This window comes from Mytilus galloprovincialis, chromosome 9 (assembly GCF_965363235.1).
Source record: "Mytilus galloprovincialis chromosome 9, xbMytGall1.hap1.1, whole genome shotgun sequence".
NCBI classification, from domain to species: domain Eukaryota; kingdom Metazoa; phylum Mollusca; class Bivalvia; order Mytilida; family Mytilidae; genus Mytilus; species Mytilus galloprovincialis.
This window is the reverse complement of record NC_134846.1, coordinates 91606068-91632762: the sequence shown is the minus strand read 5'-3', so window position 1 is coordinate 91632762 and position 26695 is coordinate 91606068. Positions and strand designations below refer to the sequence as shown.

The window sequence follows — 26695 nt, the reverse complement described above, 5'->3', positions numbered from 1 at the left end:
ACTTACTATAGCTTACTAAGTGATATATGTTTTGTTCAATGTTGAATCCGTACGTTGACCTATAGTTATTTTAAACCTCTATGTTATTAGGGTACTGGTAGAGATTTGTGTCATTGGCAACCAAACAACATTTTCATTATTTTATATATGTACTGAGGATGGTTTTGAATGACTCTTTATGATATTTAGATAAAATTTAAAAAGTTTTGGGAAATTTGAATTTGAAAAACATTGAATTGAATAAAAACATAATAAGGTTACAACAAGAATTTATTGGTTAATAGGCTGTACTTAAATGTCTTTCATTACTAAAAACAAACTGTAAATTTGTAGCAAACGTCCATGCTTGTTCTTCTGATAACACATAACTCACATTTACACACAAAATGCTCTTAGTTTGTGAAAAGTAAAATATAAATAAAAACCGGACTCATAGGAAAATTCCTAACGCGAAGCTCCTAATCAAATGCCAAAATCCAAAGCTTAAACTCATCAAACGAAAGAATAACAATACATTCCATTATATTGACAATGATGTGTGAACAAAACAAAACAGAAGATTCAAACATTGCATTTTGCATTTGCTTATTAGATAACTACTATTATGTGGACTTGAGAAGTCAAATAAACGTTACGCTTTATAATGGTAATATTTAGATTTATCCAATAGTTTATATGTGGACACATATGGAGTCATCGACAAATCATAAAGGAATGATTGCCGGCTTCCATCAGGAGGCTGAGCGGGTATTCACGGGAGAAGCCGAAAATTAGTGAATTTAATGCGTGTGTCATCGGGCTATCCACGGAATTCACAGAACTTTGACGAAGTTTTATCAGACCGAAAATCAAAAGAAGGAGCCGACCAGTTACGGAGATTATTTATCGGGATATAAATCTACGGACTTCACCGTACATTATCGGAGTTTATGATTGAAAGGTGAACACTGAAGAAGATTAAGTAACTGTTTCCCCTATTTGGAATATATTTGATACGTTTGGAAAAGTATAAATATTTTTTTCATTTTTGATTATGTGTTTTATTCATACGGGATTATAGTTACGCATTGATCACTTTCTGTGCTACATAATAATACATTCATATGCATTTATTTGTAAAGTTATATTTATTGGTCCTTGGTTTTATCTTTCAGATCTGCGGTTGCATTCTTTGTTCAGTATAATAGTATTTTGAAACGTTCCGCATTCAAGTCATATTATGTCGTATTCCACTTTCTCAGATATAAGTGTTCTCTTACTGCTTTTTTTGGGTGCCAATAAACTTGAAAATACCCTGAACATAAAATGTAACGGTGAATTTCAGAAAAAGACTTTGGTAGATATATCTTCAACAACAAAATAAGATATATTATACAACATTCATAAACATGAAAAGTCGTAGTTCCGTGTTCAACTCTCCTCTTTGGAAGTATTTTCTCGATTTCTGTCGTCTACTTTCCCCCTAAAGGAACTCAACTTAACTAAAGCTACGGCAATATACTGTCGACAAGTTTTAGTACTGCAGATCAATTCAACGATGAACGAAAGAACTGCGATACCGACTACACCGAAGTATACATAGAAAAGGCCATATAAACTGTCCAATCCAAGTGACTGAGCCGAGCCAGATCTATCTGTGCTTGTACAGCTGTCAGATTCCGATTTAGGCCACCAAATTTCTCGCCATTTTTGTATAAGTCCGGCTTCTGTCATCTTCATAATCCTGTAAAAAAGTCTTTACCTTTGTAAAAAGTAAAATAACAAAAATACCGATCTCCGAGGTAAATTCAAAACGGAAAGTCTTCAGATTTTGCGTTTAAAAATCAAATAAAAATATGAAAATCAAATGCCATATTAATGACTTCCGAACAGGTATTTCTCGAAAGCCATGTTGTTCGTGTTTCTTTGATACATATGACGTGGCGCTGTACTTATACATCCTGTCATTATGTTATTTTGCTATTGTAACTTTTTGCATTCTTGTCTTCCATTCTTGATAATCTGCTTTGTCGATACGTCTTTTTGTGCTTCTTTGTTTCATAATTGTTTGTTTGTATAGAGATTAAGATTATTACACAATTTTGACTTGGACCCCTATTTTTGACTTTTTCACCTTGTCTTAAATGTGTACATTGTTGACGATGTAATGCAATTAGATACGATTTTCATTCAAGTGAGAGGTTTAGCTACCTAAAATCTAGGTTTAATCCACCATTTCTACAGAAGAAAATGTCTGTACCTAGTGAGAAATATGACAGTTGTTATTCATTTATTTGATGTGTTGGGCTCTTCATTTTGCCATTTGATTAGGGACTTTTCATTATGTATTTTCCTCTGAGTTTAATTAATTTTTGGAATTGACTTGGTGTTTTTTTAACCTTGTATCCTACAGAATAAGACTATTTCGAGTTTGAAATACCATCAGCAACATGACGGTTGCTTCATGTGGAGCATAACCTGCTTACCAGTCCTGAATACCTATTATAACCCCCAGTGTATTAGTGGGGCTCTTGTTGCTTAGTTTTATATTTCTATGCTGTGCTTTTGTGTACTATTTGTTTTCTGTGTGTAGCCATGACCTAGTCATTTAATCTTATAATTTACAGTTAACCATTTCGTTATGTTGTCAAAAAAAGTTTCACAGAATGCAATAAATATATACATGGATTAGAAAAATTTAAAAACTTACGCTATGTTAAAAGCATTTAAATAATTAGAATGTTCTGGTAGAACAAATCCATATCCTGCTTTATTAAATGTTTCGTCAGCAACGGCGTATGTTTTACAATCTTGAAGCATGATGTACTCAAGAACAGAGTGGTCTAGTAATAATGCATACTCGTTTGTTCGAACATAGCTTAATATGGTTTCTAAATGATTAGCTTTTGGCATGTCATCCATTTTAGACCATATTTGTCTGTAAACTGACGTTTTCGCAGTCTACAAATAAAATAGTTTGAAAAAAGTATGTTTGTTTTTTTAATTTGCATTTGAGTTTTGTAATTTTGTTATACGTTTTTGTGTATGATAGCATGTGAATTGTCCTAATTTATGTTTTTCATGAAGATGTATACGCAAAACAACAAATGCAAATTACTATTAAGTAAAGCTAGACTTTCTTTTAAAAGCATTTGTGTGCTATTTTATTGATGAATATTTTTATTACATTGCTTCTTTTGAGGTTGTAGCCATATACTCTCAATGATTCTCTAAATCTTTAGTTTTCCTTCGTAATCGTTTTAAGAGATTTGAACGGGAGTGGTCTTGAGTATTACGACCGGTTCAACACATGGAGCGGGATCTGCTTACTCCTTCGGAGCACCTTAGATCACCCCCTGCTTTTGGTATGGTTCAATTTGCTCAGTTTTTATGTTTGTCTCACTATTGATCTTTTTCTTTTCTAGCCATGGCGCAGTGAGTTTATTTTGACGTATGCATTTGAATGTTCCTCTGGTATCTTCTGCCTTTATTTAAACCACCAGTAGACTAATGTTGCCTTTATTTACTGTGTCTCAGTAATATAGGTATTTTTTTTCTTATTATTTCACATGATTTTTGGTACATGAAGTATTCTCCAGACAACATAAACCGAATCATTTGTTATCCTTGACTATTACACCTTGAATGACTACCTGAAACAAAGTATGAAGATTCGCTCCAGTAAATATCAATGGTCGAATGTTTTCATGTCTAGCCAGTTCCTCTAGGCTGTTGATTGGTGAATCTATTATAGTCACAGTCAGATAGGCAGCAAGATTTGCTGTATATGTGGCTGCCATCAAAATAGTAAATATCCACCAAAAGCTTAACATAACTCTGCCTGACAAGGATCTAGGCTGAGCGTCTCCTCCTGCAAAATAGTAACAATCAACAGGTAACTGAACAAAATCATGCGCGACAATGATCTACATTATTCTCCTCCTGAGATAACCGTTTGGGTAAAAATGCAGTGATATAAATCCTACAAACTTAAAATGACAGCAAGCATATTCTAAAGGACAACGCTATTTTCTAATACATTTAAAACCTATGGTCGTTCTATCTTTATCTTGTTTTTTTTATATCTTGTTATATGTTGTTCAAATTATTTTGCATTTTGTAATTATTTTGTAGAGGAGAGGGGAGTTATCTTCATATACGATATGAAATATGTTTACATCTGCATCATTTGATTTTTGGTTTATTGTCATATCATTGACAATCTCCTTATGTTTATAAAATTATTTTGACTTTCACAAAAAATTGCATCTAAAGAGTGAATATTTGTTAAATGACTATGTCGGTCGCGCGAATCGTTTTTATTGAACTTTTGAACTTGAACTAAAGAAAACAACATTTACAGTAATGTGTTTTAAATGAATTGATATAATAATTATCAAAGGTACCAGGATTATAATTTAGTACGCCAGACGCGCTTTTCGTCTACATAAGACTCATCAATGACATATGAGTCATATCAAGATTTTTATAAAACCAAAAACAAGTACAAAGGTGAAGAGCATTGAGGATCCAAAATTCCGAAAAATTGTGCCAAATACGGCTAAGGTTATCTATACCTGGGATAAGAAAATCCTTAGTTTTTCGAAAAATTCAAAGTTTTGTAAACAGGAAATTTATGAAAATTACCACTTTATTGATATTCTTGTTAACACCGAAGTGTTGACTACTGGGATGATGATACCCTCGGGGACGAAACATCCACCAGCAGTGGCATCGACCCAGTGGAGTAAATAGTTATCAAAGGTACCAGGATTATAATTTAGTACGCCAGACGCGCGTTTCGTCTACATAAGACTCAACAGTGACGCTCATATCAAAATTTTTATAAGCCAAAACAAGTTCAAAGTTGAAGAGCATTGAGGATCCAAAATTCCAAAGTTGTGCCAAATACGGCTAAGGTAGTCTATGCCCCGTGATAAAAAAACCTTAGATTTTCGTATTGTTCACAGGAAATTTATGAAAATGACCACATTTATTGATATTCATGTCAACACCGAAGTGTTGACTACTGGGCTGGTGATACCCTGGGGACGAAACGTCCACCAGCAGTGGCATCGAACCAGTGGAGTAAATAGTTATCAAAGGTACCAGGATTATAATTTAGTACGCCAGACGTAATGAATTTATCATAAATACCAGGATTAAATTTTGTATTTACGCCAGACACGCATTTCGTCTACAAAAGACTCATCAGTGACGCTCGAATAAAAAAAAAAGGTTAAAAATTCTTAATATCATCGTACCATTGTGTATTGAATTTGAATACATTAGATATACATTTCAGTTTGAATGTTTACGTTTTAAACTTTCAACTGTCTTGAGAAATTATCAACCAACTCGACAGAACCAGGACCGATGCCACACGGAATAAAAATTCTCGATAAAACATTTATTTTCGGTTTGAAACAAAATTTAATTGACTTATTTTGTCCTTCAGTTAAAAGCTTGATGGTATGTTAATATTGAATAGGTATTGTATAAGATGGCATACAGTGGCTGCATATTTTTTAGCTAGCTAGATAGAGTAACTACAAAGCTTCCTATGCTACTGTTTCCCTTAAAGTCAATCTTACTCCTGAACAAACTCAGACTTATAAATTATCGGACATGATGGGAATGTGCAAGTATATGAACTTCCAAATAATCTTGTATTGTAATCTATCTTCATAAAAGTAATACCCTGTTCAACAAAAGCTCCATAGATAAGCCACATTGAACTAGACAAGTTTTCTGTCTCTAGGTAGTGCTGATGTTCTTCTAGCTCAGTAGAACAAGGACTGTATCTGTTTACTATAAACATAACCACACCCACTACAATTATAGCTACACCAATCAGAATCCACACAGTAACAGACAATGGTTTGAACATTTTGTACTCTTTATTAGCCTCTACTTGCGGCCTCAGTGTAAGAATTCCCACACCTTCTTCCATGTAGGTTTTCGTGAAGTCGATCACTGATTCCCTAGCGGCGGTTATTGTAAATGGACCAGCTGCAAAATCTGCTTCCTACAGAATATATCAGAAATACTAGAAGTAAAATAAATCTTTGATAAAGGTTGTATTTTAAGCATTCGGTAATGAATTTAGTAAGAAATAAACACAAGAGTTAATTTTCATTTAGTTAAGGTCAAGTTTGAACACGAATGACTGAATATGAAATTTGAATCGGCAAGATTTTGTCGAAGGATTTACTCTATCGACACGTCTGACCTCACTTTTTTCTTTTTTTGTTATACACCTTTAACTTTCGTAATTGTTGGTCTCTATAGTACAGAATGAGGTAACAATAGTTACCCGGTGTTTTAAACACACAATGAAGATAATCAAGTTTACAAAACAAACGGAACCGCATTTCTTATTTTGGAATGATACCGGATATGGTGGCATGATTTAAATGACAGAAAAAGGGGTGTTGGTTATTAATTATTAATATCAAATTGTATTTGAATTTTTATGTACCTTAAATTTAGTATGTTTTTAAATGCTATTATTTCAATTATTGGAGCTTACACAGCTACTTTTGCATAGGTACTATTTATGTACTATCTATGTACCACAAATCTGTAGTACTGGAAATCTGCTTTTAATATTCAGTCCTATTGTGTTACGTACGGATAATTGTAATATCAAAGTACCTGTATTTTTACAGGACTTGATTTGTACTTGAAATTTAAGTACTACAGATTTTTGGTTGCACCGGGTACCGTTACATTTTCAGCATTTTGAACGTTTTTCTTTTTCAAATCTAATGAAGTTATGATGTTCAAACATGGAATACTGTGATCATTGTTGGCATCATTTTTGTACCAATATTTTGAGTACAAATCAAGTACTGAAAAATACAAGTCCCTAAATATTACAATAGTTTTAAAGTAAAGAAATAGTACTAAGTATTACAAGTAAATTCCCAGTACTACAGATTTTAAATACAGAAATAGTACCTATGCAAAAGTAGCTGTGTACTCATTCCGTTCAATTTGTAGTTGCACATTAGATAAATATTGATCTGAAGAGATATAAAGAATCAACTCAGTTAACCCACCTTACGCATAACCATACCAACCATACCATTCCATGTACCGTCGTCTTCTAAACTACCATAGGCATTATCAGCAGGAGTCACAATCTCATAACTCATGATAAAAGACAAAAGTAATAGTAATCATAAATATTAAACTTCAAGGGTGCTTCAGATCGGTAAGTAGATCCTGCTCCATATCTGGCACACGTCGTGTAAATATTTCATATTATGATTCTGACTATGAGTTTACTTGTCTTTAACAGAGCAGAACATATTGCAATTGAAATCTTTAATTAACATGGTCGAACATATACCAACTGGAATAGCTCATTATCCGACAAATGCAACATAAAATTGAGAAAGGAAATGGGGAATGTATCAAAGTGACAACAACCCGACCATAGAGCAGACAACAGCCGAAGGCCACCAATGGGTCTTCAATGTAGCGAGAATTCCCGCACCCGTAGATGTCTTTCAGCTGGCCCCTAAAAATATGTATACTAGTACAGTGATAATGGACGTCATACTAAACTCCGAATAATACACAAGAAACTAAAATTAAAAATCATACAAGACTAACAAAGGCCAGAGGCTCCTGACTTGGGACAGGCGCAAAATTGCGGCGGGATTAAACATGTTGATGAAATCTCAACCCTCCCCCTATACCTCTAGCCAATTTAGAAAATTAAACGCATAACAAGACGCACATTAAAATTCAGTTCAAGAGAAGTCCGAGTCCGATGTCAAAAGATGTAACAAAAGAAAATAAATAGAATGAAATTCAAAACAGTGTGGCTGTGGCCATTGATTGACACATTAAATTCATCCATTGACTGGGAAAATTTAGGTGAACGTTTGTATGTAACGACCATTGCTCACTGTGTACTTTTTAAAGACACTTAAACTATGGGGTCACACTGTTTTGAATTTCATTCTAAAATGACAATAACACATAAATAACAACAGACTACTAGCAGTTAACTGACATGCCAGCTCCAGACCTCAATTAAACTGATAGAAAAAAAAGTAAAAACACAAAAATACTGAATGAACTACGAGGAAAATTCAAAAAGGAAAGTCCAAAATCAAAAGGCAAAATCAAAAGTCAGAACACATCAAACGAATGGATACCAACTGTCATATTCCTGACTTGGTACAGGCAGAAAGATTATGTATTCATCATATGAATATCAGGCACAATCCCTCCCGTTAGGGGTTTAGTATCATACTATCATAAAATATATGAGAAGAACATAACCCGTGTCATGCCAACACGGTTTCAAAAAAATGCGTTTAGTTCCGATGCAAAGACCCTATAAGTTAATCAATATTAAAGCCAAAATATACAATCTTTAATATACATTGAAGGAAATAAAGAGAAGGATTGTTTAAGTATATAAACAACCATAAATAACAACAACACATTTAAAGAAATCTAGGTGTCACCACACAATATTTGAGGTTTGAGCACAGTCTAGTAAATTTACACCCTCTTAAATTTTGTAAGTATACAAAGTCAGGTATTAAATCAGGTATTGTTTCTTAGTTTAATGCTAAAGATGTTTTTTTTTTGTTGTTGGTGTTGTCTGCTTTTGTGTCCAACATCATTGATAATGCCTATTGACGTTTGTGTGAATCATTATATATATACACCTTAACTGCCAATGAGTAATGAAAAGTTGTAACCACCAAATATGCCAAATCAGCACCATATTGTCTTAAATAAAAGTAGCGATCAAAAGTTTACTCTAACCATTAAGCTGCAGAGATGAACTTCAGATGTGTTCAGCACCAGGTCAGGAGGATATTATGCAGTGAATTTCGCTGGTTGCTGCCTATATTATTTTATTTTTTACCGTATATTATCTTGATAAATCGGGTAGTTGTTTTGTTTTTATTTGAATCGTGTGACATTTTCACGCGCGAAATTAACAGTTCATTATCTGATGTTTTAAATTTGATTTGCTTATTATATATGTGATATATAAAGAAAGGCAGTAACATATTGAATACTATTATTTAATCCGTCATATTGCTGATTTGTGCATAACGTTATGTTTTCCAGTTTTACGAATAAGAAGTGTTCGCACCTATTTGCTTAGTTTTCGTGGCAATAACATTATTCAACACGTATTTAATGGGTCGATTGGAATATATAAATTTACAGGTTATCTTAACAGAAAAAGGAAGGTTTCATTGATACAATTTATTTTGTAGTTTGTGCTTGAATTAGCGTTACTGTTAAAATAAATAAATTGGTATAACTAGAGGCTCTAACGAGCCTGTGTCGCTCACCTTGGTCGATGTGCATATTAATCAAAGGACACAGATGGATTCATGACAAAATTTTGTTTTGGTGATGGTTATGTGCTTAAAGTTCTTACTTTACTGAACGTTCTTGCCACTTACAATTATCTCTATCTATAACATTAGTAACAGTGCAAATTATTTTGTAAAAATTTACCAAATTAATGAAAACTGTTAAAACTTCATTATAAAGGGCAATAAATCCTTATGGGGTCAACTGACCATTTTTGTTATGAGACTTATTTGTAGATCCTCCTCGGCTGAACATTATTGCTGTTTACAGTTTATCTCTATCTATAATAGTATTCGAGTTAGTAACCAAAAAAGACAAAATGTCTTTAAAAATTACCAATAGGGGGCATCAACCCAACAACCGGTTGTCCAATTCATCTGAAAATTTCTGGGCAGATAGCTATTGACGTATAAACAATTTAACACCATGTCAGATTTGCTCTAAATGCTTTGGTTTCAGAGTTATAAGCCAAAATCTACATTTTACCCCTATGTTCTATTTATTGTCATGGCGGCCATCTTGGTTGGTTGGCTGTGTCACTACACACATTTTAAAAACTAAATACCCCAATGATGATTATGGCCAAGTTTGGTTAAATTTAACCCTGTAGTTTCATAGAAGATTTTTTTAAAAGATTACAAAAATTTATGAAAAATTAATAAGCATTTACTATAAAGGGCAATAACTCCTTAAAGTGTCAACTGATCATTTTGGTCAAGTTGACCTATTTGTAGATCTTACTTTGCTGAACATTATTGCTTTGTTACAGTTCATCTCTATCTGTAATAGTTTTCACGATAATTACCAAAAACGACAAAATTTCTTTAAAATTACCAATTCAGGGGCAGCACCCCAACAACAAGTTGTCTGATTCATCTGGGAATTTCAGAGCAGACCGATCTGCACTTGATAAACAATTTTACCCCATGTCAGATTTGCTCTAAATGCTTTAGAGTTATAAGCCAAAATCAAAATTTTTATGTTCTATTTTTAGCCGTGGTGGCTATCTTAGTTTGTTGGCCGGGTCACCGGACACATTTTTTTAATTTAGATACCCAAATGCTGATTGTGGCCAAGTTTGGTTAAATTTGGGAGAAGATTTTTGTAAAAGTTAACGACGACAGACGACGACGACGGACGACGGACGGTAAGTGATGAGAAAAGCTCACTTGGCCCTTTGGGCCAGGTGAGCTCAAAAGAACATTTGAAATTTTAAAGCTCTAAAGTTTTTTCGTATTTACAGGTTTTTTTTTCTCTTTCTGTTTGGACTTTTACCTTTTATTTTCGTTCTAACATTTACATCATAACTAGAATTGTGCAATTAGTCTGATACCAATTCAAATCCAAAATTAAAGATTTATTTTAAATTTTCCTTAAACAAAAGCAAATGTAGTATACCGCTGTTCAATAATCATAAATTAATAATTACGTCACGTGCTACTGATAAAACGATTCTTACTTAAAGTTCAGTTTTAGGGCCAGTTGATCAAGAATGTCAATACAAAGTCCAGTGTAGGTCGTTTTGTTATTTTCATCTGTATTGAAGAAAACCATTGGATCCAGCTGCATAAAAAATATAAAAAACAAAAGCACACTTTAGATAGTAACCCGAAGAAGCATTAATAGATAACACAGACCTGCAGGAAGCTCAAACATCAGACATACTTTTCCCACTAAATTTGGCAATAATTTGTTTCAAAACATAGTAAATAGTAGTACTAAATGACGGGAAACTAAACGGGAATTATACATTTAGATCGAACATATATATGCGTGCAAACTATATATATATCTTGAAAACTTTGATGATAAATGTTCTTCGACAAATTAAAAATCAGATGCGGGCAAAAGAATCAACAACTAAAATTAAATTCATGACAATGTATGATTTTATGTGGAGTGGTATTTAGACTGTTTTTTTTTTTCTTTACTTAAACTTACCGGAACTGCTGCTACCTTTAAAGTGGCATTCCCAAAGTCAAGGAAGTCATTTCCAAAGAGTTTAAATTGTTTCATAGATATCCCTGTCTTTTCTGACCAACTACCCATATATTTCCATTTATTTATCAAACCATTTTCAACACTGCAGATCTGGTATTTACTGTCTGTTATATGACTACCCTCCTGAGAAATAACAATACATGACCCTTTATACAGAAACACTTGTATATGAAATTTTTCCAGCAATCGGAATTTTTTAAAAACAAAGATATCTGTCCAGTTCCAATGTTTGCGTTTTTTGATTCGTTGAATATAATAAAGAACACTGAACGGATGACAAAGAAGATCTCAATACTCATTTAATTTTGTCAACATTTCGTAACTATGAACACAGTTTATACAAAAGGGTGGTTTAGTGAGCTATATGATTCAGAATAATTCACCCATTTTCTTCATAATTAAATATACTAAGTCAGGAATATGACAGTTATATGCCACTCCTGTTGATGGACAACTTTTGATATTGTCATTCTTATTTGAGTTTGATATTTTCTTGATACTTTTTTTCATTATGAGAACTATAAAAGTACCAACTTATAAAGAATGTCATATACAACAAATAAACAAGTTTTAAAATATACTTCTCATGTACTAAATTTCGAATATAACACAATTAAAAATTAAAGATATTAGTGATATATACCTCAGCTGTCTTCATGATTACAGTCCGATTGAACATGGAGGTGTGTTTATGGTTAAAGCAAGAGAGGGGCTCTAATGACGTAATATTGTTCTTTGTAACTGTGGTAGAAAATAAGTCCAACATCTTTAGTTTTGCATCTGCTAGATAGTTTTTAAATTCCTAAAATCAAAACGTTCATGAAAGAGTTAAAGTTAAATTATTCAAAAACTTATTAAAAGCAAATAAGTCAAATATAGACGACATAAGTTTATCGATGTCAAAATCTCGTAATAGAATTAAAATGCGACAATTCAAAGTAACAATTAAAAACCACGAAATTGCCAAAGGAGAATTCAATCATATTAATATACATCAACTATTCTCCTCCTATCCTTGATTTGATGAATGTTTCATTGACATATTATATTGCCTTATAACTGTTGTATTTGGTTTGTGATAGGTATGAGCGCATGTTGTTACAATATCAATGACCATTATATTCTTCTTTGTAATTCAATATTTGTTACAGACGGAAATGCATGAACTAAGTTAGGAATATAATAGTTTTGTTTTTTAAATTCGTTTATTGTGTTTCATTTTTTAAATTTGTCATTCGATAAGGGACTTTCCTTTTTAATTTTCCTTGGAGTTTTTTTTTTCTGTTCTACTGAATTTTGCTTTTTTCCATAAACCATATCATTAATTATGGCTGTTATTTCTCATATTCTGAAATGTGCTAGTGTTAACAGATCTTTATTTGATATATTGCTTTTTCACATTTGGTAGGTGTTTCTCAAAACAAAAAGGCCAACCGAAACAAAAAACGTGGTAGTTAAACAACATTGTCACAAAATATATCATAATGAAATGTATATTGGTTCAATCATTCCAGTTTTTTTTTTTATTTGGAAGCATAATGCGTTCAATAGGATACATATATTAACCAAGCACTGTAAACCTTTAAATAGGCAAAGTTTATAACCATGGTACCTTTGATAACTTTTAAGAAATCATATTTTACGAAACATTGATTATACAAGTATACCATATACTTGAAAGGTCAATAATTACCATTTCTGGAGGATAGTCATGTTCACATGTTTCGAGACCAGGTCCCGTTGATTGTTTTTCAAGTAATATGATATTACCATCACTATACTCACTACCGTTAAGATCAACTATTCTTTGATCTTCTGACAGTAGTATCCAAGGAAAATGTAGGACTTCTTCTGTTTTAGCCTCCATTGTAAAATAAAAACAGAATATTTTCAACAAAATGCAAACGTTTTCAATATTTGTCATAATTCTTTATTTTAAGTTGAAACCTTTAAAATATTTAGGCTTTTTTACTATGAAAAATTAAAATTACGAATTAAACAAAGGAAAAAAAGAGATACAGAAATAAAAATATGTGTAAAAAGATGTCAGGTATAACATAACAACAGAAAGTCAAAAATAATAACATATTCATCGAATGACAAATCTTATTTAGATGTGAAAAAGAATATCAATCGGTGTTTTGTACTCTTTACTTTACGGACAATATGTGTTTTCTTAGATTGTTGAAACAATATTCAATGACATTTATTTTTAAAAACCTCCAAGTTTTGTGTTACCTGAAATAAGATCTTTTCTAGCCTCCCCGAAGATGTAATCACACATATTCCATCTGGTTTATACTTAGATACAAACTTTATGTACTGTTCGGGACCGTGGTAATTTTCAGTTTGTACCATTCTTGTAGATACTGGCTTCAAAGATAATTGTCTTATAAGATCAGTGATGCAGGCTGAATCTAAAAAGACATGCAATGCACATATAATTTCATAAATACAATTTAAAAATACGAATGAAAGCAAGGATTATTTGCTCTCGTGATATTTTGTTTAATTTTATTTTACTTAAGGAGAAAAGTTGCCTAGCATAGCAAGAGATGCATAAAACTATGTCGATGTACATACTTTTCGAGTTCATTCGAGTTTGAGTTTTCTCACCTTCATTTGTATCTATTCATGATTTAAACATTAATAAGCTTACGTTTTATTATTTTCTGGAGAAAGTTTTCACAGATTTTGTCCCCGGGAGCATTAAGAAAAATTAAGTAAGGCATAATGATAAAGAAACTCCATAGTTTGCCTTTTCTGGCAATTTAGATTGTTACGGAACAGTTTTTTGTCGATACTTGATTTAAATAAGGAGAGAATTTTTCTGCGGCGTATAAATAATAAAAACAAGACGATATCAATTCGTCTTTTCACAGAAATTCCCTAAAGATTATTGCGAATAATGCGACAGAGTTGTAAACGCAATAATTAAAACTCGCATTTTTGTAATATTTTGACTGAATTGAGCTTCACTTTTCTCAAAATCGTAAAAATTAAAATCCCATTTAAGTTTAAAATGGCAAAATCGCAATAATAAATGCACGCAATAATTTCTGAATTTACAGACGATTCGGGATCCTCTTGAATAAGCATGCGTATGAATCTGAGTGGTGTTATAAAACGAATGCGTATAGGAAAACATTTGGTCCATCCGAGATAGACAAAACATCAAGAAGGCATACAAAGACAATCCATAACTTAGTCCTCTATTGTAGAACTATAACTAAACTGAACAACTTGTGTTTATTAATTAGACCGAATCGTAGGGCTAACAGTGTAACGTGTATATACTTTGTTCGATTCTATATGTAAGCTGGATTTGGTAATTATTTTTTATTCCTTTACCCCATCTGAATTTGTTACTCTTTCTATGAGATGTTCAACTTCGTATTTGATTTTGCCTTACAATTGTTATGGAGGCTACACATTCGTCGGGTGTACTTAAATATAGGCCTTGTTTGCTTGGTGAGTTCATTGTATATTATTCCTTTGTTTTGAAAAGTTGTTGCAATGCATATGTGTCATGTTTAAAAGAGGGACGAAAGATACCAAAGGGACAGTCAAACTCATAAATCTAAAACAAACTGACAACACCATGGCTAAAAATGAAAAAGACAAACAGAAAAACAATAGTACACATGACACAACATAGAAAACTAAAGAATAAACAACACGAACCCCACCAAAAACTAGGGGTGATCTCAGGTGCTCCGGAAGGGTAAGCTGATCCTGCTCCACATGTGGCACCCGTCGTGTTGCTTATGTGATTACTATGCGGTAAATAGTCTAATTCGGTAGGTCACAATCATGAAAGGGAAGGGGATTGTAGTTATGACTTGAGGAACATATCCGATATCATTTGTGAAACGGTTATTCAATAACGGTCAACAAACTCGTGATGGCGTCCGTAAAATTTACGAAGGGATGATTTCAACTTCACCATTTGGAACTCTTGGTTTAATAGCTTCCTTGTGAGCAGTAACCCTCTATCAAGAAAATCATGATAGGAAATGCAAGCACGGGAATATCGTATCAATTGGAAGATATATACCCCGTATGCAGGTGCTGCTGGAATGTTGCTACTTAGAAATGGAAAGTTCACAATTGGAAAGCTGAAATCATCTCTTTTGTCGTAAAGTTTTGTTTTCAACCGACCCTCATTGTCAATTTCTAGATGTAAGTCAAGATATGATGCCGACTTAACTGTATCTGTAGTATCCTTTATCTCCAATTCGATGGGATAGATGCGTTCCACATAGTCACCAAATTTTGAATTGTTTAGTGAAAGAACGTCATCTATATAGCGGAAAGTAGAGTTAAAGGATATTGCTAACTTCTTATCTTTCTTCCTAAGAAGTTCCTGCATGAAGTCAGCCTCATAATGATAAAGAAACAAGTCGGCAAGTAGAGGGGCACAGTTTGTTCCCATTGGGATGCCGACAGTCTGTTGAAAAACACGTCCTCCGAACGTTACAAATATGTTGTCAATTAAGAAATCAAGAACTTGATAATATCGGTTTCAGAGAATTTTTGTTTGAATCAGAGTGATTCTTTACAAAGTATGATTTATCCCTCCCTAAGACAAGATACTTGTATCTACGTCTCTCTACTTGATTGATTTTAAGAGAAAAATGATAAATAGTGAATAAAAAGGAATGTCGCCGATTTGACCGATATATTACGTCACTGCTTACGTTACACAATTCAAAGTAATACAATTTAAGTCAACTAACCTCATCAAAATGAATTTCAAGTTTAATATCAATTTTAATAATGATGACATTTTACATTTCCTGTCGATTGTTCAAATATTAATCAAAGAATCCCCATATGGGTCTACCTCGTCTTCATTAACAAGTGCGGTAGGCATCGGAGAAATAATGAACACAAACTCTAATTTACAGGAAACTTAGTAATTATCAGAAAACATTTATAAAACTATGACTATCTATTGCAGATAGTATTCAAAGAATGACAATACAAAATAAATGAATGGTTAAATTTTGGTAATAAACAAAACATTAAAGTTTGCACATCGGAGATGAGACCAGTGAGATATTTTTAATATAGTACTTTAGTAATGAGATAATAGGTAAACTACAATCAAGCAAACAATGAGATAAACATTATCGTTCCTGTTTACATAATGTGTTTACAACCTCAGAATGAGATAAACATTATCGTTCCAGTTTACATAATGTGATTACAACCTCAGATCTACAATAGTTTATAAATAATTATATACGGATATGTTCCTTACGTCGTAACTACAATCCCCTTCCCTTTCATGAATGTGACCTAATGAATTAGACTATTTACGGGATTTGTTTTCACATAAGCAACACGACGGGTGCAACATGTGGAGCAGGATCTGCTTCCCCTTCTGGAGCACCTGATATCACCCCTAGTTTCTTGGGGGGGAGGGGGGGGGCGGTGTTCGTGTTGTTTATTCTTTAGTTTTCTATGTTGTGTCATATGTGCTGTTTTTTGGTTGTCATTTTCATTTTTAGCCATGGCGTTGTCAGTTTGTTTTAGATTTATGAGTTTGACTGTCCCTTTGGTATCTTTCGTCCCTCTTTTATGCGTTTTGGAATAAAATAATATACATTGGTTTGTTGGTGCTTTATCATGTACATGATTGAATTAGGGCCTCGGTCAGGTGAAGAAATTAGTTGAAAACTTACTGTAAGTACGGTCATGATAAAGTAGAACATTTCGCCACTGTCTATTCACAGCAATGTCAGCTAACAGTGTATTACTGTTACTACAGTCTTGCCGGAGCTGTATCATACTGGTACTTGTCACATGACAAAAACCACGAATCACAACAACACTTGGGATATAACGAAGGATCATCTGTTTGTCTAATATATTGGCTGTTTTACAGTCAACAAATAGGATAAAGCCATCAACATCCTCATCCACCAGCTTACAGACTATAATATATTGATAAAGTAAAATTATTAAACGGATCTCACCAAAGTTACATTTGTTTTAGAAAAAAAAATTATGTTTTGAATAAACGAACGATTGCACAGATAGAAGAAGTTTTATTTCATTATTATATAAAAAACTAGCAAAATAGAATATTGACACAAAATATTGATAAGATATAACGGACTTTAAATTGTGTATAGACAGTTATGGAAGTGAACTATATTTATCTAAAGATTTATCGTATATATATAGAAGTGCATTTGCAAAACTTAGATGCGGAGTAGCTCCGTTGATAATGGAAACTGGGAGCTATGAAAATAAACATTTAGACGAAGGAGTGTTTATGGCCGATTTTACAATAGAAGACGAAAAACAAGTCGTATTATCACGCCCTTAATATGCAGATTTGCGGTTTTTTTTTCTATAGTGAAGCTATAAAAGAATGTAGATTTAAATGGTTTGCCTGATAATGATAAATTTGTGTATTTATTTCAAAATATAAATAGTTATGATATGGTTGCCGAAACCTGCTTTAATATTTTAAGTAGAAGAAATACCTTTTCACATTCTTAAAATAAAATTATAGGAGCAGTCGTATGTATTAAAATAGCTTCATATATAATTTATTTTACAGTCTGTCATAATCATTAATTGAATGGTTTTTTAAATTTGTAAGTTGTCTGTTTCGTATTGTGTATATACTCTGTATGTACTATATATTTACGTATTGCAAGTAATTAGACTATAATCAAATATTGAATCTAAATCTACATACTGTTTTCTGTCTTGGTAGGAAGTGCTTCGGTTTGCTTACATGTTTTAAATGATATAAAGGAAACAAATTCACCGAAACAAACGTTAGCCATTTAAAATGCACAAATGGTTTAAATAATTTAGTATAGATAAAAGACTTGTTAAAAATGCATTATACTTTTGAAAAAAGGAACCAAAACGTTTTGAGTATGACATACGTAGATCAAGCCCTTGATTTCTACTTTGATTAATTTCATATTATGTCATGTCGCGGCCTCATATATCTTTATTATACGGTTTCAATTTTGTACACTGTGAAAGGCCGTACGGCGACCTGTCATGACTAAGGACTTACATCAACGTCATTTGTTGATATCTCATAATCATACAATATTTCCTTATACTTTTAATACTCGACATAAAAACTTTCAATGCAGTCGTTGAAGCATCGATCTCATTAATATAAACCTTAATCGATCCTCCGTATTCAAACATGAAACATTTTTAGTTATATTAATACAAGAAATATAAAAATAAGTCTTTTGTATAAACATTCGTTTGCAATGTCGTATTTTGTTTGTTTTTTTTTTAGTAAAAAAGTTGAACATATTATTAAGTAATATATTTGATAAAATTGAGAATGGAAATGGGTAATGTGCCAAAGAGACAACAACCCGACCATAGAAAAAAAAAAACCAACAACAGCAGAAGGCCACCAACAGGTCTTCAATGTAGCGAGAAATTCCCGCACCCCCGGAGGCGTCTTCCAGCTGGCTCCTAAACAAATATATACTAGTTCAGTGATAATGAACGCCATACTAATTTCCAAATTGTACACAAGAAACTAAAATCAAAATAATACAAGACTAACAAAGGCCAGAGGCTCCTGGGGTTAAACATGTTTGTGAGATCTCAACCCTCCCCCTATACCTCTAGCCAATGTAGAAAAGTAAACGCATAACCATACGCACATTAAAATTCAGTCCAAGAGAAGTCCGAGTCTGATGTCAGGAGATGTAACCAAAGAAAATAAACAAAATGACAATAATGCATAAATAACAACAGTCTACTAGTAGTTAACTGACATGCTAGCTCCAGACTTCAATTAAATTGACTGAAAGATTATGATTTCATCATATGAACAGCAGGCACAATCCTTCCCGTTAGGGGTTTAGTATCACACCATCATAACATATATGAGAAGAACATAACCCGTGTCAAGCCAACAACTGGTTTTTGAATAAATGTGTTTAGTTCCGATGCAAAGACCATATGAGTGAATCAATATTAACGCCAAAATATGCAATCTTTAATGACCTGACAACCGTATCGTAACTATATCCTTTCTTAATAAGTCTATTCATAGGTTTTGTTAGTTTTTGAGGTGAATACTGACACCTTTGTGCTTTATAAAGAATATTTCCATAAAAAATTGGATGTGAAATACCTGAACGTATAAGAAGTCTGCATGTTGAGCTATATCTACGAATGATGTCCTTATACCGATGATAAAATTTAGTAAATGTTTTGACTAGTTTGTGATATCGAAAACCCTGGTGTAATAATTTTTCAGTAATACATAAATTTCTTTCGTTAAAATCTAAAACATTGTTACATACACGAGCGAATCGTACAAGTTGAGATATATAAACACCGTAAGATGGTGACAAGGTAACGTCACCATCTAAAAATGGATAATTAACGATAGGAAATGAAAAATCATCTCTTTTAACATAAATTTTAGTATTCAGCTTTCCGTTAGTGATATAGATATCAAGATCGAGGAAAGGACAGTGGTCATTGTTAGTATTAGCTTTATTTAAAGTAAGTTCAGCAGGATAAATTTCTTTAATATACATACTGAAGTCGTCATTATTGAGAGCCAAAATATCATCCAAATATCTAAAAGTATTATTAAATTTGTTTATCAGATGTTGTTTTGATGGGTCTTTGCTTACTTTTGTCATAAATTGTAACTCATAGCAATACCAAAACAGGTCCGCAATAAGTGGTGCACAGTAAGTCCCCATTGGAATTCCGATAATCTGACGATATACGGAATTCCCAAAGCGAACAAAAATGTTATCTAATCTACCATTAAAAGGCTAACTCAAAAGGGTCATCAGTTACACTAATATTCATTATTGGCCGAAGCCTTGATACAAAGTATGCCCTACTTTACTATTTGTTAAAGCCTTTAATGAAATATCAAGCAATACGTAATATTGGACTAAAATGATACAGGATATCTATACATCATGTATATAATTACAATCAGTAATCATGCAGTGGATGTTTTTGTTAAAATTAATTCATTTACATGTACCTTTTCTAGTTAACTCCATTGTGCCATCACTAAAAGTGGCATTCATTACATCTAACTGGACAGCATCGTTGTTCAAAGCCTCGGAATGTAAACCAGGCCATACTTCATCACTAAGTAAAGCTTCTGGCGAAATTGCAGGCCACGCACCATCTTGGATAATGGTGGCTGAAAATATTTAATGTGTTAATATGTATCAACCTAATAGAATAAAGCTGTAAAGTCAAAATTATCTTCAGGATACCAAACCAGAAAAAAAAGAAAAGTAACACAAAGTCAAAACAACGAAAATAAATAGCTGACTGGACAACACTTCTTTAACGCTGACGTAAATTCATTTATCTGTCCCAAGCCAAGAACTGCATCAGTGGTTGTTAGATACTATTGGAATTTGTCATTTGGAATTGGATGATAATGGCGGATGTTTGAACAATTAGAATTTTAAGTCTCAGACATCATATAGCAATCTTTTTAAAAATGGGTGAGGTCAATTCGGAAATAAACATTAGACGGTTTCAAAATGAATGTTTTGAGGTAAGTTTAGCAGTCTGTTATTAAATGTAAAAGGTTTGAATCCCTAAATCATAATTGGATGACAACATTGAACACTGACATCTAAGAGTCTATGGCTGACTATGCGATATTGGTTTGGCTCATTGTTGAAGGCATTACAGTGACCTGTAGTTGTTACTTTCTGTGTCATTTGGACTCTTGTGGAGACTGGTCTCAGTGGCAATCATGCCACATCTTCTTTTTATATAATATCTCGTTAATATTTGTATCATCCTTTTAACAAAATGTAAAAAAAAAGATGGCAGCACGTAAGGTATATGAAGTATACAAAGACACTTATATTCAATCATAAGTCTAATTTAATGAACAGCGAACAGTTTATAGAAATATGAGTCTAATGTCAAAAAGTTAGATTCCTTATCAAAATCGTTGCAGAGATTTTTGTATTTTTTCTTTTTCATTTTCATCTTTTTGAAAAAAAAGAGATTCTTAAGAACCTTAAAGAAAGGATGAATACTTGAAATGTAATTTAGAATAAACGTTATACATGTGTTATGCATGTAAGATAATATAACAATCTTACCTATTTTGAAAGTAGGTAACAGATCCACCTTGTATACAATTTGTAATAGAACCAGAGCAACACAACCACCACTCGTTAGCATGATGAATAAAATACAACTAAAAGACGTACACTGTTAAATTATCAATATAATAATCAAATGTTGGTATTGCATGTTTGCAACCTAAAACTACCTTGTTATGCAATTCGTTTCCTTTTGAATCCCATCTTAGCTGGTTAAGTTCTCTTAATCGGATTTTGAATTAGTGGATAAAAGTCCGTATATTCGATTTTGTTCTTTGCTTTGATTAACTTCAAAATTTTTTAAGTATCTATCTAACATAATATTTGTTATTTTGTTAAAGCAGATATTCAGAAAGTTGTTTTCTATAATGAAATTATTCTCTACAGTTTAAAGATGTAATTGCGGAACATGATGTTCAGTAGTTGTCGTATGTTGATGTTTCTCATTTCTTGTTTGAACATTTGTTTTCCCGTTTGAATGGTTTTCACTAGTAATTTTGGTGCCTTTTTTTAGCTTAATGTTAGGTGTGAGCCTAGGCTCTGTATTGGAGACCGTCCTTTGACCAGTAATGGTTTGGTCGGATTTTTTTTTTATTCATACCCCTTTTCCATTTTCCATTTTACTTCACGGTATAGGTTTTCTCATTGTCGAATGCCGTACAGTTGTATATGATTATTCACACCCATTTAATTTGAAATTTGGTCCTACCAAATCTCGTTATCTTCATTTTAATTGCATTTTACACAATGTTGATAACGAATTTAAAATTAAGTGTATGCGCTTCATTTGCAGTCAGTAGTTGTACGATATCCATTTTTGTCATTCCTAGATTCTTTTGTTTTACTTCCAATACTAATATTAATAAGTGCCAACTAAATTGATAATGATTTTTCTTCTCAAATTTGAGGACAAATTGTCTGTTTGAAAACATTAACAGAAACCAATTATTACTTGCATGTTGAATGAGAATTAAATTGGAAAACATTTAACTGTATAAATAATCCCCAGGAAACAGTAAATTATTTTCAGGTAAACCAATCTTAATAATTACAAATGTAACTTTGATCAAATTATATAATCTTTCTTCAAATATCATCCCTTTATTTGCAATCTAATACTCTCTTTTCTTTGCGGAGATAATTACGAATCCTAAACCTGGTTTGTATTTAGATAAAACTTAACGAATTGTTCATGACTTTGGTAAATATAAGTTTTGACCATCCTGGTTGACCCTTGCTTCAGTTTAAAATTGTTTAATTAGATCTGTGCGGCATCCTGAATATGAAATAGATGTACTATACAATGTCATATTTCATCAATAAAACTTTAGAATGAAATGTATGATAACACAGAGAATGAAGCAAAAGGAGACTTTAAGATGATTAATTTGCACTGTTTCATTTTCATTTGAACAAGCTACTTTCCGCTATATAGATGACGTTCTTTCACTAAATAATTCAAAATTTGGTGACTATGTTGAACGCATCTATCCCTGTCGGAAAATACACGATGTACAAACATTAAGCTATGAAATCGTTGTAACCATAACGCTATACTGTGTGACGTTATAATATATGCTTTATTTTATATAATTAGACCGATGGTTTTCCCGTTTCAATGGTATTACACTAGTAATTTTGGGGCCCTTTATAGCTTGTTGTTCGTTGTGAGCCAATGCTCCGTGTTGAAGGCCGTACATTGACCTATAATGGTTTACTTTTTTAAATTGTTATTTGGATGTAGAGTTGTTTCATTGGCACTCACACCACATCTTCCTTTATCTATTTAGCTATCACGACGATTAAACGTAAAGAAATCATAACGCATTTATTAAGTTTCTTCTACAATCCCAACGAACTAGAGATAAAGAATACAACAGATACAGTTAAGTCGGCATCATATCTTGACTTACATCTAGAAATTGACAATGAGGGTCGGTTGAAAACAAAACTTTACGACAAAAGAGATGATCTCAGCTTTCAAATTGTGAACTTTTCATTTCTAAGTAGCAACATTCCAGCAGCACCTGCATACGGGGTATATATCTTCCAATTGATACGATATTCCCGTGCTTGCATTTCCTATCATTATTTTCTTGATAGAGGGTTACTGCTCACAAGGAAGCTATTAAACCAAGAGTTCCAAATGGTGAAGTTGAAATCATCCCTTCGTAAATTTCACGAACGCCATCACGAGTTGGTTGACCGTTATGGAATAACCGTTTCACAAATGATATCGGATATGTTCCTTACGTCGTAACTACGATCCCTTTCCCTTTCATGAATGTGACCTACCGAATAAGCTATAACATAAGCAACACGACGGGTGCCACATGTGGAGCAGGATCTGCTTACCCGTCCGGAGCACCTGAGATCACCCCTAGTTTTTGGTGGGGTTCGTGTTGCTTATTCTTTAGTTTTCTATGTTGTGTCATGTGTTCTATTGCTGGTCTTCTTTCATTTTTAGCCATGGTGCTGTCAGTTTATTTTCGAATTATAAGTTTGACTGTCCCTCTGGTGTCTTTCGTCCCTCTGTTATGACTTACTGGATACACATTTATTATTAATTCTTTTTCATTCAATCGTTTAACTAACTTCAACATTTTAAAATTGTTATTCAACTCATATTTGAAGTGAAACGATATCGTAACATATAAATTTGATCAAAGAATTACAGTAACTCCCAATTAATAGTTTTGATCTTTAATAATTCATTAAACAAATTAAAATTTGTACCATTAATGTTATTATGAAAATAAATATACAACTTCAAATTACAAAAAAAAAAAAAAAAAACAATATCAAAGTAACGCAAAAATGTTTTATAAATGAAATAGCTTGAATCTCTAGCATTCCAAAACTTTGAATATGGAAAGAATGGTTACTTCCAAAATTCCGATAAAATATAAATAAACCAGGAAATTGATTTTAGTTTTGAATATATTTTTAACTTTTAAAGGCATTTTATTACAACATTTCCCTAACATAATGAAATAGAATTTGATTTGAAAGCTGGTAAAAAATATTTGCTGAGAAATAAAATTAGTATATTTTATTTTAAACTGTACCTAACAAAGGATAATTCCTAGTTAAAATATTGCAGGATTTACATTCGTAATCACAATCAGGAACATATACAATTTCGACCTTTTCGTTATACTGTTACTTCATGACTATAACGCAATTTTTAAAAATATTTCCCAAATCATAAGAAAGTCCTTACATCACTAAAACAAATCCATGATTTAAATGAAGTCGTGCATCAATTAAATTGCCTATTTGATTTATACTGACAATGAAACATACTTTTGAATACAACCAAACAAGAGATCATTTGAGCCTCACGCACTTTGCAATATTCAAGTTTATAAGATATTGATAGTCCCTTACTTCACGAAAAGTACTTGCTAACGCTCGTACTTAATCATGAAAAAGGGATGATCATTCTCTTACATATACATAGACAGGTGTTTGGGAATAAACTCTCCAATGCAGTGTCCAGTTATGGCCATCGATTTTTTATTATTTGGTGACAACGATAGGTGATTAAAATCATTAATGATTATAACGGAAGTCATCCTCGTCACATACTTTTTCGAATATGCTGTCCTTATGCAAATTGAAAGATACGCTCGATCAGTTTAAACTCATTGGTAATAGGGAGCAGTATATGATGGATCTCGATTAAGATTCGGTTTGGGATCATAAACAGATAGACCATCACACACTTGAAACTCAAATGCAATACTCAATAATGATTTAGAGAAGAGAGATGAAATTACTAGCTATCGTTCAATTATAGTTTGTACGAATGTTTCAGTTTTTAAGCTTTCTTTGAAAAGTTGTTATACATTCGTTTGATGTGTTTACGCTTTTGATTTTGCTACAAGTATATTTGAATAGGGAGTTTCCGTTTTGTATTTTCCTCGGAGTTGAATATTTCTAAGATTTTATTTTATTTTTGTAATGATACAAGTGTGGACACAGATGAGTGTGGATAGTATGTATGGATGTTTGACAGTGTCTTATGACAAAATGAGTTCTATGTTTTTTCTATATGGTGTTATTAACTATGTTGCACGATGACAACCAAATCTGAGCATTATGAGTGTTATTTATTAAATTTTTTATGCCCCCACCTACAATAGTAGATAGGCATTATGTTTTCTGGTCTGTGGGTCCGTTCGTTCGTTTGTCCCGCTTTAGGTTAAAGTTTTTGGTCAAGGTAGTTTTTGATGAAGCTGAAGTCCAATCAACTCGAAACTTAGTACACATGTTCATTATGATATGATCTTTCTAATTTTAAAGCCAAATTAGACTTTTGACCCCAATTTCACGGTCCATTGAACATAGAAAATGGAAGTGGGAGTTTCAGGTTAAAGTTTTTGGTCAAAGTAGTTTTTGATGAAGCTGAATTCCAATCAACTTGAAACTTACTACACTTGTTGCATATGATATGATCTTTCTAATTTCAAAACTCATAACTGCTCCAAAAGTAATCTGATAGAATTTCAAGCATTTTAAGCCAATATTATCAACATCTACTAATGAGTCTTAATATGTCTACATATCTAAAAAGTCATAGTATTCAAAAGGTAATGCAAAATTATTCCTTTTCATTTTTTTTGTTATATGGATACACATTTGAGTGATACATGTACCAATACAATATTTGTTGTGGTATGAAAGTGCAGTAATTAGCATTTACTGTAACTATGTTAATTCACACAAATTGAAAAATAAACAAATGAATGGACCAGATGCTCCGCAGAGCCCAGCTTTATACGACTGCAGAGGTCGAAGCCTGAACAGTTGGGGCTAGTATTGACACAACATTCAAGCTGGAAACAGCTCTGAGTTTGAATTGTGATTAAATAGATGACACAGCTTAGGTTTCTGACACAGAATGAATGTGGTCTAATGAACTTAAATATTTGTTTTGCTTTTGTGTTAGGAGCAATTCACTATGCTGCTGAATATTAATCCTTTCAAACAAAAATATCTAAAGAAATTTTCTTTTTAATTTCTGAAATGAGAAACATTTAGAGGAGACAAACTTCAGTTAAGAGATCAGAAACTAAAAAAATGTATAATTTTTCCATTTGTAAAAGGGCATACCCTAGAAAGTGCTTGCAATCACTGAATGGTTATTAATGACTGCTTTAATTTATCAGTTGGTAATAAAGTGAATATTGCATTGTATATTGTATAATTGATTTAAGTTGACTGAACAA

The 26695-nt window shown here is 32.5% G+C and overlaps 1 protein-coding gene across 3 annotated transcripts in view; it reads right to left on the bottom strand.

Annotated features, from left to right (window-relative positions):
- Positions 1-258: 258 nt before the first annotated feature.
- The window catches only part of LOC143046352 (glutamate receptor-like), a 244169-nt gene continuing 217732 nt past the window's right edge, over positions 259-26695 (bottom strand). The window contains exons 2-14 of one of the 3 annotated variants that reach the window (XM_076219481.1): positions 21459-21556; positions 20366-20530; positions 17034-17285; positions 13582-13760; positions 13037-13204; positions 11987-12145; positions 11284-11466; positions 10802-10905; positions 7044-7134; positions 5680-6007; positions 3633-3850; positions 2690-2940; positions 259-1723 (exon numbers count right to left, since the gene is read on the bottom strand). In XM_076219481.1, coding sequence (XP_076075596.1) covers positions 1411-1723; positions 2690-2940; positions 3633-3850; positions 5680-6007; positions 7044-7134; positions 10802-10905; positions 11284-11466; positions 11987-12145; positions 13037-13204; positions 13582-13760; positions 17034-17285; positions 20366-20530; positions 21459-21540 — 2493 coding nt within the window. In that variant the 5' untranslated portion in view covers positions 21541-21556 and the 3' untranslated portion in view covers positions 259-1410. Of the gene's footprint in view, positions 1724-2689; positions 2941-3632; positions 3851-5679; positions 6008-7043; positions 7135-10801; positions 10906-11283; positions 11467-11986; positions 12146-13036; positions 13205-13581; positions 13761-17033; positions 17286-20365; positions 20531-21458; positions 21712-26695 lie in introns of those variants that run through there. The other 2 variants (XM_076219480.1, XM_076219482.1) reach the window with 2 other exon arrangements.